Raw genomic sequence first — 22,522 nt, forward strand, 5'->3', positions numbered from 1 at the left:
GGAGGAGGAGAAGGCGCCGCTGGAAGGGATCAAAGCAAAGTGGGAGGAAGAGTTGGGAGAGGTTATGGAGGAGGGGTTCTGGTGTGAGGTGCTCGGAGGGTGAACGCCTCCACCTCGTGTGCGAGTATAGAGCGTGTATAGAGCACACCTTACAAGGGCGAGGATAAGACGGCACTTTGAGGGTGTAGAAGATGTGTGTGAACGTTGCGGGGGAAGGGGGACAAACCAGATTCATATGTTTGATCCTGTCCAAAACTGGAGGATTACTGGAAGGAGGTGTTTCGGGTAATCTCTAACGTGGTGCACGTGAAACTGGACCCGGGCTCTCGGGGGGCCATATTTGGGGTGTTGGACCAGCCGGGGTTGGAAACGGGCGCGGAGGCAGTGTAGCAGCCTTCGCCTCATTAATCAGGGGGGAGAGGGGCTGTATATGTTGATGGGTGATTCCTGATTCCTTTTTGTCATTTGTTTATGTTAACATGCGGGCTAATGTCTGGGTTTGGTGGGAGGATGGGATCGTTGTTATTGATATGGGGATTGACATTACATTCGTTATTGATTATTGTTTATTGTTGGGTGGAAATTTGGGAGAAAATGTGAAAAAGGAGGAGAATAAAAAATATTATTTTTTAAAAAAAAGGTTAAATGGGGTTACTGTGTTACGGGAATAGGGTGGAGGTGTGGGTGTTCTTTCCAAGGGTCAGTGCAGTCTCAACGGGCCGAATGGCCTCCTTCTGCACTGTAAAAATAAATTCTATGTCTAAAAACAAATTTAATACAAGAACTGCATAATGATACTATTTGAACAGTACCACGATTAGCAGCACTTGGAAAAAACTATGAGATCAGAATAGCAAAGAGGCTCTGAGAGAGATTAATTCCCTTCTCTTTGGAAACAATATGAAATTATTTGCTCATCTATGCTTACAACAAGGGTGGGCAAGTTGAATTGGCGTACAGAGATATGAAAGAATAAAATATATAAATCAATAAGCTTCAACTTCCTATCTGGAAGTTCTACAAGAAATCGGCCTGGATTTGTGCATGAAACATAGCATGAGTAAGGAGGGAGAGTTAGTGGAACTGTGAAAACGAAATCTCTATAAATTTGATTTTAAAATTTCCTCCCTCGTAATTCAGTCTGCTCCTTCTTGCAACAGAAACTGTGGTTGTTTTTGCTCCCTTTTCTTCTCCAGGGCGTTTGAGTAAGATTATTTCCCCCCTACCCTCATGATCAGCTCATTCAATGCAGACCAAAGATGGGAGTTATTTTGCAGAAATGGGGTTAATAAGCATTAAATGGGGGTTGCACCAATAAACTGTTTAAAAGTGAGGAATAAGCCAGGTCCTCTGGAGGCCATATTCGGGGTATCGAATCAGCTGGGGTTGGAAGCGGTTGCGGAGGCAGGCGTTTTAGTCTTCGCCTCGCTGATCGCCTGAAGGCGGACCCTATAGGGTCTCTCCACCCTGTGCCCTGGCGTGGCGGGGGGATCTGTTGGAGTTTTTAAACACTCGAGAAGGTGCTGTTTGAGTTGAGGGGAAGGATGGAAGGGTTCTACAATTCATGGGCTTTGTTCATTCTGCACTTTCAAGAATTGGATGACATCGAACATTGTGGAGGGGGGGGGGACGGGGGGGGTGATGGACTGCTTATGTTGTTGGTTTGTTGGTGACTACGTATGTGTGGATGGTGGATTCCTGAATCCTTTTCTTTGGTGTTTGTATTTAAAATGTTGAGGATTGTGTGGGGGTTGGTGGGAGGGAGGAATTGTTGACCAGGGGATTGACATTGTATTTGTTACCGTTGATTGTTTGTTGGTGAATGTAAATTTGGATGAAAACGTGAAAAAGGAGGAGAATAAAAACATTTTTTAAAAACGTGAGGAATAATCCTGAAAAAATTGCCTGATGATCCTAAAACTGAGAGCTGCAAAAGTAAGAACTTTTCGGGAGGGCTATTTATTGCCTCCATGCACCTATTACCCCTGAGGGTGTGGATTACACTATCTGACAATGTAATTGAATTAGCAGGAGAATGGCAATGGTTAGGATGGCAAGGGAGCAAGAGAAAGAGCTCCCAGGTTCTCATAGGTAGCAGTGGAAGTCCTGACAGAAGAGATGCAGAGGAGCAGATTTGTCCTCCACATGCAGGTGGTGAAGGAGATCACAGCAACTAATGTGATGGATGTGGGAGTAGATAGTTGAGGGGTTCACAGTCAGGAGCGCTGGCCCCAGGACATGAGTGATGCAAAAAACTAAATGGTTGAACACGAGTTGTCAAAGTCAGATCCCTTCTCACACTTATTAAGACACTTCTTAATAATAACTACCAGCATTACAATCTCAGCACATTGCATCTTTCATCTAACTGTACACCAACATTCAGACAGCCCACACTATAGCCTCCTTCGTAGGCACAGTTCACATGTTAATCAGATCTCAAGTTCTTCAACCAGGCACCATGCAAACACACATACATATACGTGTCAATACTAATTCACAATCGCAACTCTTTCTCACATTACATTTGCATTGTTGAAGATGTATATACTGAGACTAGAGGTTGTGAGACTGGATCAGTGTTATGGATAGAAAGGGGATTAAGTTAACAACAGTGGCCTGGCCCGCGATCGGGGCACACCGATATGCGCGCGGGCCTGTGCCACGGGGGCACTGTTTCCCTCTGCGCTGGTCTCTGTAAAGCTCTGCCATGGCCGGTGCAGAGAAGAAACCAGCGGTTCTGCGCATGTGCCAGAACATGCTGGCGCTCCCTCGCATGCGCCAACTCGGAGGATTCCGTAACTTCCGGGTTGCCCAAGCTGGAGTGGTTCATGCCACTCTTTGGCGCTGGTACGGCCCACCCGCTGGTCAGGGGAGAATCCCGGCGAAGGTGTTTGATTGCTTCCCCCTTTATAAGTGATGACATTTCACCCGACCTTTCAGTTTTGATATGATCCAATTTTTTATTAATAGCTCACAACAAACACAAGATAGAATAAACTCAAAGCGTTGATTTATTTACACACACTCAAAAGCAGGGGAATATCAATGGTGCCTCCTTTGCACTCTTTCAGTAAAAGAGGGATAGACAAAAGAAAGATTTATAGGACAAAGACCACAGAGAAAAAAATTGTCATGTGTGCCGAGAATCAAAGTCCAATTAGGGATTCCTTTACCGATGTTGACAGGTTAAAAACCAATGCTATGTAATTCACTTTTTAGTAGAGTTGCCGTCCCATTTGGAGATGGGCATGCAGAGATGAATCTGTCTTGTAGGTGATGGTACAGAAGTTTCAGTAGAAATAGTGTAGAAGGGGCCAGATATTCAATATGGGCAGAAACCCTTTTCTGTGCTGCTGCTTGTGAATGGTAAGATGGCAGACTGGGCTTTGCAGTACAGCAAGGCAATATAACTGGTTCCACCAGCTAGAAGTTCATGTCACATGAGTACCAAATGTTCACAGCATCTCTGAACAAGGATGTGCATCCACCACCTGAGTTCCTGCAATAGTTAAACATTCCAACTATTAACACTTGAAAAGAAGGTTGTGGGGCCCTCTGCGCTCGCAGACAAATAGGATCCAGTTGGCCAAGCCAATGAAATGCAGATGGCATTTGTCGAATTCTCTTTGAATTTAGCTTCTCCATTCCATAGGAGATCATTTGTGGTCTCTTGAGAGATAGCAAGATTTAAGTTTCTGTAAAACTGCCAGATAGCTCCTTTTGTTCAAGGGTCAGAGACAAACATTGCATCAGCCAATGTAAACGTCTTTGTTCAGCTTTTAAAATTTTAGAAATTAGACATAAGGATGTCTATATATTATTATAGAAGTGTCTAGTGTGAGGTCTTAGTCCCCTGACAATCAGGAATAGTTGTAGATTTATAAGGAAGCATAACTTTTGGTGAAATGTCTCCTGCTCTGTCTGTGGCCACAACACATCTATTTTCAAAGCAATTATCTACAAGGTTTCCTCAATCACCCTGTTTCTAAAAGTGGCACTGGGCCACCCAGACCAGAATCATTTCCTGTAAGTTCTGAGTTAGCAAGTTAGTCTTTGGAGCAATTAGCAACTTCTCAGTATCCCTGGATTGGAGAGGAAAGAAAATCACCCAGATTTTCATTCCTGATCATTAACCAATAATCCCTGCTGGAAATATATGTATACATGCTGAATGAGGACTGAATTTAGATGCTCCAGCAGTTGAATAGCAGACAAACTTTGCTACCATCTCTTTACTGCAGCATGAATCGCGACCTCTAAAAGGGATATGAAAAGAATCTTAAAGGAGGAAGAATAAATGGAAACTTCTCACTGTTGATTATCTTGGCCAGGAAATCCTTAGGATCCACTCCTGTTGGGAGTGTGACAAAACCCCAACTGCTTACAAATGGCAGAGTAATGCCAATGGAGTGGGAGAAGTTCAAAGTGATTTTTCAGACATAGAAAACACAAATTTATATGTCCTTCCCTCCTAGGTGCATACAGTTCCAGCTGGTAGTAAGGTATGTTGTACAGCATTTGAATTGTTGTTCAGTGATGATATGGCAATTTCACAAAACGCATGAAAAAAATGCGCCGGGTCGGAGAATCCCTGGGGGTGGGGGGGGTAATAATCGCACCACACCGTCCCAACGGCGGCTCGACGATTTTCAGGCGCCCGCGGGATCGCCGCCGCGCCGCAGCCGTTCTCCGGGCCTCGACGGGCCGAGTGCCCGCCAAGTTCGGCCGAGTCCTGCCGGATTGGGTTACTCAGGTCCCACACGGTAAGACCTGGAAGGTGTGTCTGAGGGGTCATCCTGGAGGGGGAAGTGGGTGGATCTGACCCCGGGGGGCCTCCACGGTGGCCTGGCCAACGATCAGGGCCTACCAATTGGCGGGCGGGCTTGTTCCGTGGGAGCCTTTGCTTCTCCGTGCCGGACCCCTATAGGTCTCCGCCATATTGCCAAGGGGCCGGAGCGGAGACGGGAACCCACGGGCATGCGCGGAATCACACTGTCCGTGGCGGCATGCGCGAACTTGCGCTGGCCATAGAGCGCATGCGCAAACTCACGCCGGCCGTGTCACGCCGGCTGGAGCTGCGGGGACCACTCCGGCGCCGACCTAGCTCCCGTGGAAGGTGAGCATACCGGTCAATTGAGGACCATTGGCGGCGGAGTGGTTCATGCTGCTTTTCACGCCGGTGTCAGAACTTGGCCTCGGGATTGGAGAATCCCAGCCCCGATGCTTGATTCTTTTTTGCATTTGCTTTGTTATCCATTTCAGCTTTCTCCAGCACTAATGTGTCTCTTGTTAGACAATTTCCATCTATCTAATGAGGCTGTATCCAGTGGCACACAGCCTTGATACTTTTCTGACACTGTTTAAAACTGAGGTTGATACATTTTTGATAGGCAAAGATATTAAGGGATATGGAACCAAGTGTGAGGTAAATGTAGATCAACCATCATCTAATTAAATGGAAGGACAGGCCTAAGAGGCTCAATGGGCCACTCCTGTTCCCCATTTCCTCTACTTTTTAAATTGTTATACTTCAAATCTCTGCACTTCTCTCCCAAAACCATTTTGTCTCACTACATCTCTCCCTGTCTTTGAGATCCATCTTTTCTATTGTGTATTTGGTCTACCCACACCCTTCACTGAACTTCTCACATTCATCTACATCGAGAACGCTGTAATATTGGTAAAATAGTCCGACGGTTTCAATTTACTGAGGGATGTCACCTTTCATGTGTTAAATAATGGAAACTCCCTCATCCCATGGCAAGACAATACAACTCTATCAGCAAAGAGGTTTAAGGTCAGCACAAAACATATTAGGGCTGTAGAAAGGATTGATTTAAGGTTCAAAAGACAGGTAGGACTGTGTCTGTGGAATACCATTCAAGCACAGTACAGTCATTATGCAGTGTAGTTTTCAGACTTGTTCCATTATTGCAGGCTTTAGGGATTTCTGCAAGTTTAGATGTCACCAATGAAATATCCCCTGCCTTTTTAAGATCTGGAGATTAATTTGTAGCTAATTAAGGTAGAAATAAATGAGAGTAAAGACAAAGAGGCAGCTACAGGCAGTGGGATCGACAATACCAGTATCATTCCTACCTTTGTCTACCTTCCAGTTAAGGAAGAAACATGCCATCATTTGCATCGAGATCTAACTTCTCCTTTGAGAAAACGTTCTGTATTTTGCAGTAAGGTTATTGCACAGTTAGTCAATCACTTTTCTGCCAGTCATTTGGCAGAGAATTTGATTACACTGTCAATTCGAAGAAGCACTTTATGAGTAATTACCCCTGCCTTGTGAGACACGGAGCAGATAACATGCATTATATTGTAAATCATTCAGGTAAAATTTTAAAAAGGAACAAAATTATCAGGTGAACAGAATGGATAATTGCTGAAAAAAAACATATTTGAACATCACCAAAAATGAGGAAAAATAAAAGAGACAAGAGAAAGAAATATCCATTGCTTGCAGCATTGAGGAATTTAGTCGGTTTGAATACCAAAAATAAAATGTAGAGCAAGGTCATTGCGTAGTCTATGTCAGTTAATGGGCATGCTGTTAATTGGAACATTGATTTAAAGGAAACATTTGCTGATTTATTCCCCATGCTGGTTCATTAGGCTACGGTTTCTTCCAGAGTGGAATGATTGTTAAAGGAAAAAGATAGCACAGAGGTAGTACTGTCAGTATAAAGTATTCCTCCCATCCCCCCCCCCCCCCCCCCCCCCCCCCCCACCCGCCCTTCCCATCCACAGTCACATCTTGTCATCCTCCAGTGCTTTGTCCAAATAGACATTATTCATGTGAGAGTCTAGTGGTCACTTTAACTCATTGCTGTAAATTCACTTGTAAACCCTGCTTAAATCCATGCCGCAGTTAAGGGATTCAGAAGAAATGAAACCGCGAGCATGGTTGCCTTCATTTATCCCAAAAGCTTTAAATGTAAAATGGAAAGCGTGAGATGAATCACAATGATAATGTAGGTAAAGGACTGCTGGGATAAAACCAGGACAGAGCTGATGAAATTAGCACATTTCCAAATATAGATCCACATCATTCCTCTTATACAAGTTCCGCTCTGCCACATTGAGTCTGCTCACTTGCCAGAAATAGACTGGATATTATGGCTGAGATATTCCCTTGTGAAATGCTGAACACACCAGAGATAATGTGACCCAATTTCTTGATTAAAACTGCAGTAGAAAAAAGATATAATACACTGGAAAGCAAATATTGCAGAAATGTTAAGTAATGAAGTAAAATTGCACTTGGAAACTAAGAAGCTAGTATTTACCAGTGGAAAATTGACATAAGTTAATCAGTAATGTTAAATGCCATTCAGTAGATTTTTTTGATGGTTAGAAACAACATTTGAAGTGAAGATATATATTTTTACCCCGAGTTTTCTAATCATTGAGGATGCAAACTTGTGTTGGGGTACAGTTTTTTTTAGGTACTGCAATCTCCTCGTACATCAGCCAAATGACCATTCTTCAAAAAGTAATAATCAGTTACATAGGTGATTGAAAAACAACATCTTTATAGGTTTAATGGCACAAGGTATCAGGACGACTGCTCAACTGCAGGATGAAGCAAAACAGCCTGTTTCTGCATTGTATATTAACCATAGAGCCATCATAATTGAGCATAGTCCATGTGGAGAGAAAAATCCCACATTGAGGATATTCTCCATTGGGTAGTATAGCACTACCACTGTGCTAAATGGGATCAATTCTAGCTGGCTATCAGCAGCATCAGATGCTTATTGACCACAATCTCAGGGGACCAGCATATTGCTCATTCTACAATTAACATCAAGCCAGAGAATCAACTTTGGTACAATGAGGAGCCTAGATGATCTGGACTAGAAAGCTGGGAATGGTGATAGTAAACTGCAGGATAGTTGTAAACCTCATCTGGTTCACTAATGTCTTTTCAAGAAGGAATCTGCTGTCCTTACCCAGTTTGACTCCAGACCCACAGCAATAGAGTTGACCCTGAAATGTCTTAGCAAGCCACATAGTTGTATCAAATTGCTCTGGAAACGTCTGATAAAATTAAAACAGGACAGACTACCTTGTATCAACCTGGGTACTGTAGAAAGCCCTCCTCACTAACATTTGGGGACTTGTGCACAAGTTGGGAGATCTGTCCTACAGACTAGTCAAGCAACGATCTAACATGCTCATATTCACGGAATCATTCTTGCAGACAAAGGGCGGAATTCTCCGCTCCCCACGCCGGGTGGGAGAATCGCGGGAGGGCCGGGCGACTCCCGACACGCCGCCCTGGCACCTCCCGCGATTCTATAACCCCCCGCTCGGAAGAATCGCTGCTCGCCGTTTTTCACGGCGACCAGCGATTCCCCGACCCGAATGGGCCGAGCGGCCTGCCGTTTGCGACCGGTTCACGACGGTGGCAACCACACCTGGTCGCTGCCATCGTGAACATGGCGCCAAAAGCTGGATTGAAGCTTGTGGGGGGCGGATGAGGGGAGTGAGCACCACGGCCGTGCTCGGGAGGGGACTGGCCCGTGATCGGTGCCCACCGATCGTCAGGCCGGCGTCTCAAAGCGACGCACTCTTTCCCCTCCGCCGCCCCGCAAGATCAAACCGCCACGTCTTGCGAGGCAGCGGAGGGGAAGACGGCAACCGCGCATGCGTGGGTTTGAGCCATCAGCCGTCGTGACGTCAGCCGCGCATGCGCGGGTTGGAGCCGGCCAACCTGCGCATGCGCAGCTGACGTCACTTAGGCACCGCCGTCGCGTCACTCTCGGAGTGCCACCTTAACGCAAGCGTCAAGGTCTAGCGGCCGAGAGTTATGGAGCGCCGCTCCTAGCCCCCTGGGTGGGGGTGAATAAGGTGAGAGGGGCGGCCTGCGAGGCCGTCATGAGACTCGGCCGAGTTCACGACAGCCTTCCCGATTTTTCGCGGGAGCAGAGGATTCCGCCCAAAGTCTCAGACACCTCACACACTATCCCTGTGGATGTTCTATCCCATCAACAGCACAAAAGCCACTAGAGTTGGGGGAACAATGCATAGAGTTGGGTCAGAGTGACCTTAGAGGTCCACAATAGTGACCCCGAACCTCATGAATTTTTATCAGGTCATAGGCAAGAAAATCTCTTGTCAGCCGTCCTCCTCCCTAACCTGATGAATCGGTGCTTTTCTATTGTTGATCACTGCTTGGAAGAAGTGGTGAGGTTAACAAGGGCACAGAGTGTACTCTGGGTGAGGGATATCAACATCGATCACCAGGAATTTCTCAGTAGCGCCATTACTGACCAAACTGGCTAAGTCTTGAATGACATATTTGCCAGACTGAACCTATGGCAGGTGGTGAGAGAGCAATTGCAAAGAAAAACCTACTTGATCTCATCTTCATGAATCCACAGGTGCATCTATCCATGACAGTATTTGTAGGAGTGACGACATCACAGTCTTTGTGGAGACCAAGTCCCATTTTCATACTGAGGAAACCCTCCATCACGCTGTATGGCACTACCATTGTACTAAATGTAATTGATGCACAACAGATTTAGCAGCTCAGTGCTGAGTATCTATGAGGCGATATGAGTGATAAGCAGCTGCAGAAATATATTCATTCACAATCTGTAATCACATGACCCAGTATACCCCTCACTCTACAATTACCATTAAACCAGGGGAACAACCTCACTTCAATGAGCAGTGTTGGAGAGCAAGGCAGGAGCAGCATCAGGCATATTTAAAACTGAGATACCAACCGATGAAGATACAACACAGCAAAGGCATTTTTAACATTGGAAGCAGTATGTTATAACAGAGCTCACACTAGACCCAAGATCGAAGCTCTGCATTCTTACCAAATTCAGTCATGAATAGTGCTGGACAAATCAACAACTAATGGGAGGATGTTCCATGAACGTCCCCATCACGTAGATAAGGCTTTGACATGCATTTACAACCATCTTTAGCTACAAATGCCAAACTGATAATCTGTATTGGCCTCCTCCCGAGGTACCCACCATCACAGAAGCCAATCCTCAGCCAATTTGATTTGCTCTACATGATATCTAACAATAGCTAAACAAATTGGATAAACCAAAGGTTATGGGCCTCTAAAATATCCTGGCTGTGGTACTGAAGACCCATGCTCTATAACTAGCTATACCCATGGCCAAGTTGTACCAGTATGGGTAAAACACTGGCATCTACCTTGCAATGTGAAATATTGCCCAGTTTTGTCCTGTCCATAAAAGCACAAATTTAATATGGCCAATTACCGTCCCATCAGTCTAGTGTCAATCATCAGCAGAGTAACAGTTGGTGCCATTAACTACGCCTTCAAGTGACAAACACGCACAAATTGAGGGGGGGTTGGCTCAGTTGGCTGGTGACTAGTTTGTGATGCGGATTAACACCAACAGTGTGGGTTCAATTCCCATAATTTGTGAGGTTATCCATGAAGACCCCGCCTTCTCAACCTTGCCCATTGCCTGAGGTGTGGTGACCCTTGGGTTAGATCACCACCAGTCAGCTCTCTCACAAAAGAGGAGAGCAGTCTATGGTCCACCGTGACTACGGCAACTTCCGCTTTTTCATTTGCACACAAATAACATGCTCACAAATCCTCTGTTTGAGATCTGCCAGGATGACGTGGCACCTATAGCCTTGGATCAAACACAGACAAAAGATTCCTGAGGTAAGAGTGGCTGCACTTGACATCATGGCAGCATTTGACTGAGAGGCATCAATGAGTCCCGGTAATATTGAAGTCAATGGAAATTGGGAGCAAATCTTTCCACTGGTTGAATTTATACCCAGCATCAAGGGCATTATCCCTGATCCAACCTTCGCCTGCTTCACAATGGACTTTCCATCATAGGGTGAGAATTGGGAACTGTTTCTGATGGTGTCACAGTTTGCAATCCCATTTTTAACTCCTGATAAAATGAAACATTCCATGCCTGAAAGCAACAAGGCACATACAACATTCAAGTGTCGGCTGACATGTGGCAAGTAACATTCATGCCAGACAAATACCGACGACAGTATTTGTAGGAGTGACTACATCACAGTCCTTGTGGAAACCAAGTCCCATTTTCATACTGAGGAAACCCTCCATCAAGCTGTATGGCCATCTCCAAAAAGAAAACAATCTACCTGTCTCCTCTTAATATTCAATGATATTACTATTGCTGGATCCAACACCATCATCTCCTGGGAGTTACCATTGACCAGAAAGTTAACTGGAGCATCTAGAAGACACAAGTCAGGAGTGTGATGGAATACTTTCGACATGCCTCAATGAGTGCAGCTCCAATATTCAAGAAGCTCAACACATAGAACAAAACAGTCCACTTAATTGGAACTCCATCCACCATCTTATACACACATTGCATTTGTGGTGGAGGGAGTGTATCTGCAGGCTGAAGATGCACTTCAGCAACTCGCCAAGGCTTCTTTGTCAGCACCTTCCAAACATACGAACATACAAATTAGGAGACAGAGAGTAGGCCACTTGGCCCCTTGAGCTTGCTCCACCTTTCAGTCAGGTCATGGCTTATCAGATTGCAACCTCCTGCCTACCACTGTTCACCTTTCACGCCTAGTTATTGAGAATGTATCTACCTCTGCCTTAAAAACATTCAAAGACCTGCTTTCACTGCCTTTTGAGGAAGAGAGTTCATGACTCTCTGAGAAAAAAAATCTCCTCATCTCTGTCTTAAATGATCCCTAATTCTAGATTCCCATTCCCACAAGAGGAAACGTTCTCTCCACATCTACCCTGTCAAAATCTCTCATGATCTTGTATGTCTCAATCAAGTCGTCTCTTACTCTTCTAAACTCCAGTGGATATAAGCCTAGCCTGTCAATGCTTTCCTCAACCCCACGAGCTCCAGTACCTACACCACAGGGACTGCAGTGGTTCGATGATACAGCACCTTCTTCACCACCACCTTCTCCAGGGTAATTAGGAGCAGGCACAAATTCTGGCCTTGCCAGAAATGCCTGTATCCAGTGGATCACATTTTTAAAAAATAAATAGGAGCAGACCATTGTTCCCCTTCAGCATGCTCCGCCATTCAATAAGGTCATGGATGTGGGATTTCAACTTCTCCACTTTTCTGCCTGCCCTAATAGTCTTTAATTCCCTTGTAGATCAAAAATCTGTCTAACTCAGCCTTGAATATATTCAATGACCTGGCCTCCACTGTTTGCTGGGGCAATAAATTCCAAGGATTAACAACCTGCTGGAAGAAGAAATTCCACCTAATCTCCATCTTAAATGAGAGTCCCCTCATTTTGAAACGTTGCCGTCTAGTTCTAGATCTGGATTCTCCCACAAGAAGAAACATCCTCTCAGCATCACCCTCACAATTCTCCACAAAATCGTATATGCTTTGGTAAGATCACCTCTCATTCTTTTAAACTCCAATGAGTACAAGCCCAACCTACTCAACTTTTCTTCAAAAGCCAAGTAACACTCAATCCAGGAATCAACCACTTGAATTTTCTCTCAACTGCCTCCAAAGTAAATATATCCATTCTTAAATGAGGAGAACAAAACTATACATACTCCATGTGAAGTCTTACTAATTCTCTGTACAGCTGTAACAACTTCTCTACTTTTATACTCGTCCCCTTTACAGATCAACTGCATACTTACTTATGAGGCTCAGCCAATAGCTATCACGAGTGGGATTTTTCCCCTCTGCACAGCAGGAATGCAAAGACCAATTAGTGGCCTTCTACTGACCAAGCTGAAATCAGCTAACTCCACACAACATTGATCCAACATGTGACCTTGCTGTTGTGCATAGCTCAGGATGATTATGTGGTACAAATCTGACCGAACTTTTCAGAATGCTTTACCCTCGCATAATGAATTGCTTCCTATAAAAGTTACTCTGCTCATTCTCACAGGCTATGCAGCATCATCACGCAGTTCACGAAGTATCATACATTGCCAAGGATATCACCGACCACAGAGCCTTCGGTTATATTTGTGGTAAAGAAGGAAATCATCGATTTGTGGCAATAAAGACTTCCCAAGCAGTGAGTATAAATGGTTAAAACACGTTTTTAGCGATTGTTCGAATGTGACTGCAGATTGAAAACCGTCTACAAATAATGGGAACATCTTAAAAATAATGGGAACATTTCATTAAATAGTTAATGATATATGTAGTTCACTTTATTCAATCAGTTATATATTTATATAATTTGTTAATTGATGCAGGTCTGGTTGTGTTAATTTACCAACCTCTTGTGCTCAGTAAGCCTGTACTTGTATATTGTGTAACCGTTACTCTCATTTTGACTGTTAGGCTGAACCTGTAATTCTTGACCTGCGAGATCTCTTTCAACTTATCTATGAACTGAAACTTCGAGAGGAGAAGGAGAAAATGGCCCAAAAGGACAAACAATGTGAACAAGCAGTCTATCAGGTAAAAATACCCCTAGCTTTCAGCAGCATGGTGATGAAGAGCTGAACTGGCAACATTCTGTTTTCCAGAGGTGAAGGTTATGCATAACAGAAAATAAACTATAGCAAGCATTGTATTTAAAATAGCCACTTTTAGTAAAGGTATTTTGAAGGATAAAGGTTACTCTATCAACATGATAGGTATTTATAGATATTATTCCTTTTATTTATGTTTGTCCTAAGCATTCAGACGTTTGTGCTCTCTAGCTGTCAGAGGTGTTTTTCTGCCCTTTCAAGGAGGTCTTGCTAGTTTCATTCCTCAGTATGTTTTGGACCTGCATGCTGGCTCCCGGGGATTGTTGCATCACACAGCCTGTGATCTTTGCTCCATGAATTTTTGTGATGTAATTTTTGAGGCAGTGCTAAATTTCTGAATAGACTTGAATGATTTTTGTGAGATATGAAGATTATGTTTAGAGGTGTTCCTACACCACAGATGACAATAATCACTTTGCTGATGTACAATCAGCACTGAGTAGGTTTAAGTAGTAACACCCTTCGGATCGTTGTCATCTTTTCACTGGTTAAAACAGATTTTTTTCAAAAATAATTCCTCAGCCCAACAAAGCAGAAAGGTTTCAAAAGCATTTGACAAATTTGCTTTAGTCAATTTTTGTGCTCAACAAATGTTTCGAGTCAAATGTGACGCTTCTTCTGAAGAGGAGTCATATTGGACTCAAAATGTTAACTTTGGGTGTAATTTAACGGAAAAATTTCCAAGTGTCATTTTGGGTGGGTTTGGCGGGGTGTTCCACACTGGCTTTATCCGTGAGATCCACACTGGTATTCACCCACACTTAGTATGCGATCCAACAGCTGTGCCTGACTCTGGTCGCAACACAGCCGGTAAATCTCGCGAGAGGCCTCTCGTGAAATTTGACCGGTTCGTCAGGCCGCCATTTGGATCCCGCCCACAATGGGTGAGGCCTAAATTTGAAAATTCAAGTGTGCAGTCATGCTCAATTGAATATGCTCTCGGCAGAGTTACCAAGGCACGAGGTCTAACTCCAAAGCGAACAACGTTTAATACTGGTCTCCACCAATTAGAACCAGGCAGAACGGCAATTGGGAGGGGGGGCGGGACTCGAAGGCACGCAAGGCCCCAGGACAGTCGGCCACTGTGCAGGGTAGTATCCAGGTACTGCTGATGCCACCTGGGCACCTTGGCACTGGCAGGCTGGCACCCTGGCAATGCCTTCTGAATGGTGCTTGTCAGTGCAGCTAGTCAGTGCAGCACGGTAGCATAGTGGTTAGCACAGTTGCTTCACGGCTCCAGCATCCCAGGTACGATTCCCACCTTGGGTCACTCTCAGTGTTGAGTCTGCACATTCTCCCATGTTTGCGTGGGTTTCCTCCGGGTGCTCCGGTTTCCTCCCACTGTCCAAAGATGTGTAGGTTATGCGGATTGGCTACGCTAAATTGCCCTTATTGTCCAATAAAGGTTAGGTGGGGTTACGGGGATAGGATGGAGGTGTAGGTATAGGGTAGAGGTATGGGCTTAGGTAGGGTGCTCATTTCAAGGGCCGGTACAGACTGGATGGGCCAAATGGCCCCCTTCTGCACTGTAAATTCTATGAAATGGGAACAAGTGCAGGAAGTGGGACTAAGTGCAGGAAATGGGACTAGGTGCAGTGGGACGTTCCTTGCAGTGGCCCCAAAATGAAACAGTCAGAGAAGGGTCGTTCTCAGAGCTGCGAGCGGCAGGAAGCACCCGGGCTAAATGCACTTGACACAGACTCTGTTTCATTTCTGTTCAATCGTGCCCTCAGTCATTTTTTTGGGACCTTGGGGATACTTCTTCCCAGTCTAGTCTACACTTAGAAATATTTTCAGCAGTGGGAAGCTGAACTCGCTGGTAAGACCAGCTCCTCTGAGATTGAACCGCCATTTTGAAATGTTGCACTGATCTCTAAGTAAAGCTGAGCACCCCCCTCCCCCCACACACACACCCAGGCAATGGCATCCTCCACAAACATTGGCAATACCCCATATCCTCCCTCCCAAGTGAGGATACTGTGGTAGTATGATTTGCATATCTGTCTGCCATTGGTGCAGAACACCGGCTTACCATTGGCCCTGGTCGGTCATGTGCCTCTTGACCGATTGGTTGAGACCAGTCATGTGATGGCTCTCCGATTGTTCGAGAGGCTGGGTTAACCACGCCTCCACATCGAGGTATAAATAACCAGAACGCCCGGCGGTCGTCCATTTACTGTAGTCGACCGCAGGGCTATCTTCTAGCTTATTAAAGCCTAACCTTTGTACAGCAACTCGTCTCGCTTTCGTTTGATGGTTCATCAGATACTTTGCTATGGGGTCGTTGAGGTACCCCCCTTTTCAGGCCTCCCCATCCCCCTTTCAGGACCCTCCCATTCACCCCCCCAACCTTTAGGAGGCCCCTTCATACCCGCCCTTCACCCTCCCACTCTTCATATCCCCTCATCACCACTTTCATGGGCATGGCCCCCCTCAGGCCCCAGCCCTTGGCAGTGCCACCTTGGCACACTGGCACTGCTAAGGTATCCGGGTGCCAGAGGGAGAGCCAGGGTGTACCCCTACCATATACTTGACCACCCAAGCATCTACAATGGCCTGAGAGACCCTTTTGGATGCTGTTATGTATGGTCCACACTTGTGAAGACCAGTACTAAATGGCACCCGCGTGATCTCTCGCTGGGGAGCCAGTTAATTCCTGGGAGGCTATTAGATTGGACTTGCATCTCATTAATGAGATGGGCATTGGTCTTAATTGGTGTAAATTGATGTCTGGTCACACTTAGACGGGATCCAGACCCCGCCCCCGGGAGCAGGCCGGTTAGATTGGGAACAGATTTGTGGCGGACCTGGATCTGTAACGGGTGCAATGCGGCCATTAAATCGGGCCCCTCTGTTTCCCTCTGCTGCCAGATCTGCTGGGTTTCCCAGCACTTTTTGTTTTTATTTCAGATTTCTGGCATCCGCAATGTTTTGCTTTTCTTTTAGGATTGTGTCATGTAACCTAGACCCCAACAATCCAGAGTAGCTGCTGACTTCACTGAGAAGCCCCTCAACAGCAGAAAGAATCTGGTTCCTCAGTGACCACCTCCACGAACAATTCAAAACTCTATGAAATTCAGTAGTAGAATGCTTGCGAAGAATCATTGGGTGTGTGCAATATGCCTTAAGTGGTGCTTCCAGAGGATACAGGAGTTCCCAATTAACTTTTTCACCATACCTGATGGGCAAGCAAAAAATGTGTGCTAAGGAATGAAAACATGCCTTTGCCTCCTGCCCATTATCAGTAAACTACATTTTCATTGGCAGTCAGGTGCAAGAGACTTAAGTGATCTCATTAACATGGTCAATAATCTCAGTTTTCTGCAGGTTGGCCTTCATCCCAAAATAGGGCTGCCTTCCATTGATGCAACTCCTAGAGCAGTATCTCAATTTTGTCAGTATTTGGAAAAGTAGTTTTGCCCACATTTGGTTTTGTTCTTTTTCTAGCTAATTCCTCAACTGTGCTGCTGCCATGTCAATCTCCACTTTCAGCTTCAGGAGCTGGGACCTAACCAAGTATAATGAGCGTGCTCTACCTGCCACATCCCAACCTAACGGAGGTCACATCGTGGCCAGTAGATGCCGAGAGATTCCTCTCCCGGGCTTCCCAACACACAGTACGCCTCATAAGATCTAATCAGATCTGGCGAGGTGTCACAACCGAGTCTTGCACGGCTAAGTTAGTTTAAGAACCCAATTAGCCATGCTGATGCCTGATCTAATCAGCTCCTGGCATCTACCAGCCTCCCCAATGAAATCCCAGCCGAGCACCGTTTAGTATTATGTATAAATGCGGAGCAGGTGGAACAGCACCTGGGGGTCTCCCACGCCTTTGGAGATCCCTGGGTGTTCAGGGTAAGGTGGCACTCTGGCTCTCCCGCTGGCACCCAGGCACCTTGGCACTGCCAGGTTCAGGCTGTCAGGTGCACTGCCAGGGTGGCAGTGCCAGAGTGCCATGGTGCCAGGGTAGCACTGCTAAGGGTCAGGGCCTGAGGGGAACCATGCCCATGAAAGGAGGGATGAGGGGAGTATGAATGGTGGGGGTGAGGGTGTTGAAGGGTGGATATGAAGGGCCTCTGGAAGATTGGAGGGGGGTGAAGGGGGGAGCAAAAGGGGGCATGGGAAGGCCTGAAAAGGGGGCGCCCCCAATGACCCCATAGCAGTGTGTCCTCACTTTGGGGTTTGCAGGCTATTGCACATGTGTGTGGGGGGGTGATATTGCCCGTGGGTCGGGGTTATGTGGGGGACCCTCAAGCTCACTTAAATATCAGGGCACCCTTTCAAAATGGTTGCCCGATTTCTCAGGAACCGGTCTGGCCAGCGAGTTCAGCTCCCCAGTGATAATGGGCGAACCCAGAGAGCAACTCCCAGGGCCCGAATAACTGACTAAGTGCGGTTAGATAAAGGTGGGGAACTTGCCGATAGAGCCGGGTAAAAACTCCCAGCCAAACCCGCCTGAAAATACACTTAGAAACCTTTCCGTTAGATCGCGGCCCATATTTCCAGCCACCTGTGCATAGATAAAGTTCCCCAGCAACTGTAAACGGTGGGAAACAATGGCCATCATGTTTGATTCCAGCTACAATGCGAAAAGTGGCTTCAGGCTAACTATTCAATAGAAATGGGTCCTTTAATTGCATTTGTACACTTCTTCCACTCTTCTTCCACTAGGAGCCTATAGTTGGATTTAGTTTGACAAGATGGAATCAAGCCCTTCCATCTCTGAGCCCCATTATGTATTCTGATAGTTTCAATCCAGTTCCCAATAGGCACATGTCCGACAGTGCATAACCATCCTTCGACCACTATCTATTACATTGATCTTAAGTTGGTTGTTTTGTTTGCAGAGGCCACAAGATAGATGATCAATTGGTCCACTGGTACAATTGGAAGTTTTCTTCTTGTTTTATTATTGAAACTGTGCTTTACATTGACCATATTGCCTAGCCTGGAGGTGTGGAATTAGCTGGCATACAAGTACTCATTTGTAATGACCATACAGAAAGAAACCAGATTAAAATGAATCAAGCAAGAAAATCAAAGATAGCTTTAATTGTTCCAACTGATAATACAAAAAGAAGAATGGTTTGAATTGAACATAATACTTAACTAAATGCTACTCTTCTACTTTGTAAATCCTGTAATTTGCTTCTTTCCCAAATTATGTTAATCTGATTCTTCTGCTGATTTTCTCTCTCTTTGCATTTCTGACTCATTCTAATTCAGACAATTTTGGAGGAAGATGTGGAAGATCCTGTATATCAGGTAATTTTGGGAATCTTAACAAAACAATATTGAAAAATAAAGGCAGCACAGTTGACCAGTTTACTTATCACTTTAAAAAATCTTATTTGACTTGCTTGTTTTTTAAAGTTATGGGGCGGGATTCTCTGTCCCGCTGGACCCGTTTTCCGGTGCGTGCGCCCCCACCGGCAGCCATATCCTCCATCCCGGCATCTAGCCAGGGGGGGTTTCCCATTGTGGCTACCCCCATGCCGTCCGGAAATCCACGGGCGGGAGTGTGCTGCCAGCGAAGCGGAGCATCCGTTGATTTAAATCAATGCCCGCTGATGGAGAATTCCACCCAAAATGTATTTGTACTTGGATTAATGCATTGAATGTCTTGAAAAAGTGAGAGCATTGCAATTTTATTTTCAACAAGTAGATACAGCAATAGCCTAGGTTTTATTCACCTTTCTGATATTTCCATTTATTTGAAGGGGGGCATGGTGGCAGTGGCATAATGCTATTGTCACTGGACTAGTAATCCAGAGATCCAGGGGATTCTGGATCAAATCTCATCATGGCAGATGGTGAAATTTGAATTCAATAAAAATCTGGAATTAAAAATCTAATGAAGATCATGAAACCATTGTCGATTGTTGTAAAACCTCATCTGGTATACTAGTGTCCTTTCGTGTCCTTACCTGCAACTAAATTTTAATTGTGTAAATAAAACAAGCAAAACACTTTTCCATCATTTTGGCAAAATCAAATTGACAACACCGCTTTACCCCTGTTCAGTTTCATTAGGTTCATATGTAAATATATATCTCCATTTTTCTCATTTGCTCTTATTTTTGTATTCCCTCCTTTTCTGCATTCCCTTTTCTTCAAAGGACCAAATCCTCCTGTATGTTTTCTAACAACTCTCCAGTATTACGTATCAAGTGGTCATTAGCTATAAGTAAATGTTAGTACAGTAGTATAATCCAATGTAAGGACCATCACAGCTAAACTGGCCTTAACCTACCTGCTGTACATATGGGCATACTTTCCAATGAAAGCAACCATATAATGATCAAGAATATCAAGAAACGCTCTGATTTTCTCCTCTTTAGTCAGGGGGCACCAAGGCCTATTAGTCTGCCTAAGGATAACCAATTCAACAGAGACCAGAGTGTTTTATTGAGGAGAAATTCAAGTGAATGGCTCCATAGCGCTAAAGCACTTACACTAAACTGTCTGGCTGAATCCTCCCAAACTGAATGACAATTTCTCACTATTACTGAACATACCTGCCCATGTGCAGGCTGACAAAACTACATCTTTAATTTAGAAGTTGGCTTATTTGTATCCAAAATAACAGCTATATCAATGGGCACACATTGGATAGTTTTCAATTTTTTTAGCCTGGTGTTTGTTTTAGCTCAGTGCTGGGGCCCTACCTTACTGCTATAATGGGTGCTGCACAGTGGAGGTTCTGTTATTTGGATACAATGTTAAATTGAGGCTTTGTCTACCCTCTCAGGTGAATGTAAAAATCATATGGCGGCACTTGAAGATTTATCTTGCCCAACAAATACCACCAAAGCCAAATTTTCTGGTTATTAATCTAATTGTTGTTTCAAGGATCCTGCTGTGTGCTAATTGCCTGCCACATTTGCCTATCCAATAATAGCAATGTTGTGACAATAAATGGCTGGAAAAAAGTTTTGGTCCTCATGGGAACATCGGAGGTGCTATTAATGAAGATGATGGGCAGGAAAAGGCTGGTTGGTCCATTAAACTTGCCCCACATTCATGATGGTTACATGCAAATGCAATTTCTTTCTTTAACTAAGTTAAATTTAGTTAAGTTCTATCTGAGTTAGCTATATCATCCTTTTACAGAATCTAAACCTAGATCAATATAAAAGGAATTATTTTTAATACACTGACAATAGGGATTCTCGCCCACTGACTGCACATACTGAGAAGTCAAAGGTACACAGCCTGTGATTATCCATCCATTGATTTAAATCAATGGAAAATTACAGGCAGTGCAGTCGTTAGTGAGGTTCATTGCCAGCAAAATCAGTCTGGAATATGAGTCCTAAAATATTCCCTAGGATTCGCAGTCGAGTTTTCATTCGCATCATCTAACTGCTTTGAAATTGTTCTCTTTATGAGCCTCCTCATGATGGATTCCAAATGCATTAGAAGACCTATCTCTCATCAGTCAGTCAAACACTGGCTCTATTTCAGCAATCCTTCAAAAGCCCAAGTGAAGTAACAACAAAAGAAATGTAATCCTCCAGAAGACAAATATGTGTCAGTCCTTGAAATTTGGTATTAGTGATTTTCTTTTGTAAAATACACTGGGCAAGTCCAGCAATTCGTTTCAGACAGTTGAATTCCATCTGGAGGATTATGGTTAACTCTCATTCAAACCCACTCTGTTTCGCCAGTTAGTTTCAGCTTTCAGTCTGTGACCATGAGATCTTCTATCTTAAAAGAGAAGGACATTCTGATGTAACTCACCATTGCCCATCTGTGCAGCATCTCAGATGAGAGAATATGTTGATGACCATAAGAGAGTAGTTACCCAATGGTCACATGAGAATCAAATAACAGTAATGGTGCTTCATATTATAACAATATTCTCTGAAACGTTTTTGACCACCATTTTATATTTTTTTGGATGCTGCATTCCTACAAACCTTAATTGATGGGTGGCATGGCCGCACAGTTGTTAGCGCTGTTGCTTCACAGTGGCAGGGATCTGGGTTCGATTTCTGGCTTGGGTCACTGTCTGTGCGGAGTCTGCACGTTCTCCCCGTGCCTGCGTGGGTTTCCTCCAGGTAGTCCGGTTTCCTCCCACAAGTCCAGAAAGACGAGCTGTTAGGTAATTAGACATTCTAAATTCTCCCTCCGTGTACCCGAACAGGTGCCGGAGTGTGGCGACTAGGCGATTTTCACAGCAACTTCATTGCAGTGTTACTGTAAGCCTTCTTGTGACAATAATAAAGGTTATTATTATTAGAATTTAAATAGGAAATGGTAACATATAATAGGGAATTATAATAGGGAATGGTAACATAGAATAGGGAATTATAATAGGGAATGGTAACATATAATAGGGAATTATAATAGGGAATGGTAACATAGTGTTAATGCTACTGACCAGTGGTCAAACTTTTGTTGCCAGGGTGCAATTCCTATTGATAGACCCAAAAGCTGAGGGAAACTCCTATCTGCATTTTATAGGGGTCAGGCAACTAATTGGTTATTGTCATAGATGCCAAACACATTAAGGACAGTCGCTCGCCCCCCAGGAGCTGTCAGCCAATTGGAGAGGAGGCTGTTCAGCAGTCTCTACAAAACCACTGGTAGTGGTGGCCACTGCTGGACAGCACCTGATAGAAGAGGGAGTAATGGCAGGACGTCACCTTCCCAAATAGGTAAGTGATGGGTGGCAAAGGGGAGGCAGGTAGATGAGGCACTTGACTGCAGTGGTGGCCATTGTCATCAGGGGATCACTCTGTGGGACAAAGAGTGCCTGAATAGGAGCCCACCTCCCTCTCCAAGCCGACTCCAAGAAACCAGAGCTTACCTCAAGGTCTCCCTACGTGGGGAGATAGCCCATCTCCCGACATGGGGAAATAGTGGTTTTAAATCCGGCGTGGGAGAAAGCCCTTAATTGGTCATTTAAATGCCTCAACTGGCATCTGGATCACTGGGCTCTTGGCCACCCATGTCACTGCTGGCAAAATGGCTTGGTGGTAGGAAGGCAACAGACATTCCAGA

The 22,522-nt window shown here is 44.8% G+C and overlaps 1 protein-coding gene across 1 annotated transcript in view; it reads left to right on the forward strand.

Moving 5' to 3' along the window:
* dab1a (DAB adaptor protein 1a) overlaps positions 1-22,522 on the forward strand; it is an 858,599-nt gene that overhangs the window by 686,915 nt on the left and 149,162 nt on the right. Inside the window, exons 6-8 of the mRNA XM_038793498.1 lie at positions 12,916-13,047; positions 13,320-13,439; positions 18,740-18,778. Coding sequence (XP_038649426.1) covers positions 12,916-13,047; positions 13,320-13,439; positions 18,740-18,778 — 291 coding nt within the window. The remainder of the gene's footprint in view (positions 1-12,915; positions 13,048-13,319; positions 13,440-18,739; positions 18,779-22,522) is intronic.

This window comes from Scyliorhinus canicula, chromosome 4 (genome assembly GCF_902713615.1).
Source record: "Scyliorhinus canicula chromosome 4, sScyCan1.1, whole genome shotgun sequence".
Taxonomy (NCBI): Eukaryota; Metazoa; Chordata; class Chondrichthyes; order Carcharhiniformes; family Scyliorhinidae; genus Scyliorhinus; species Scyliorhinus canicula.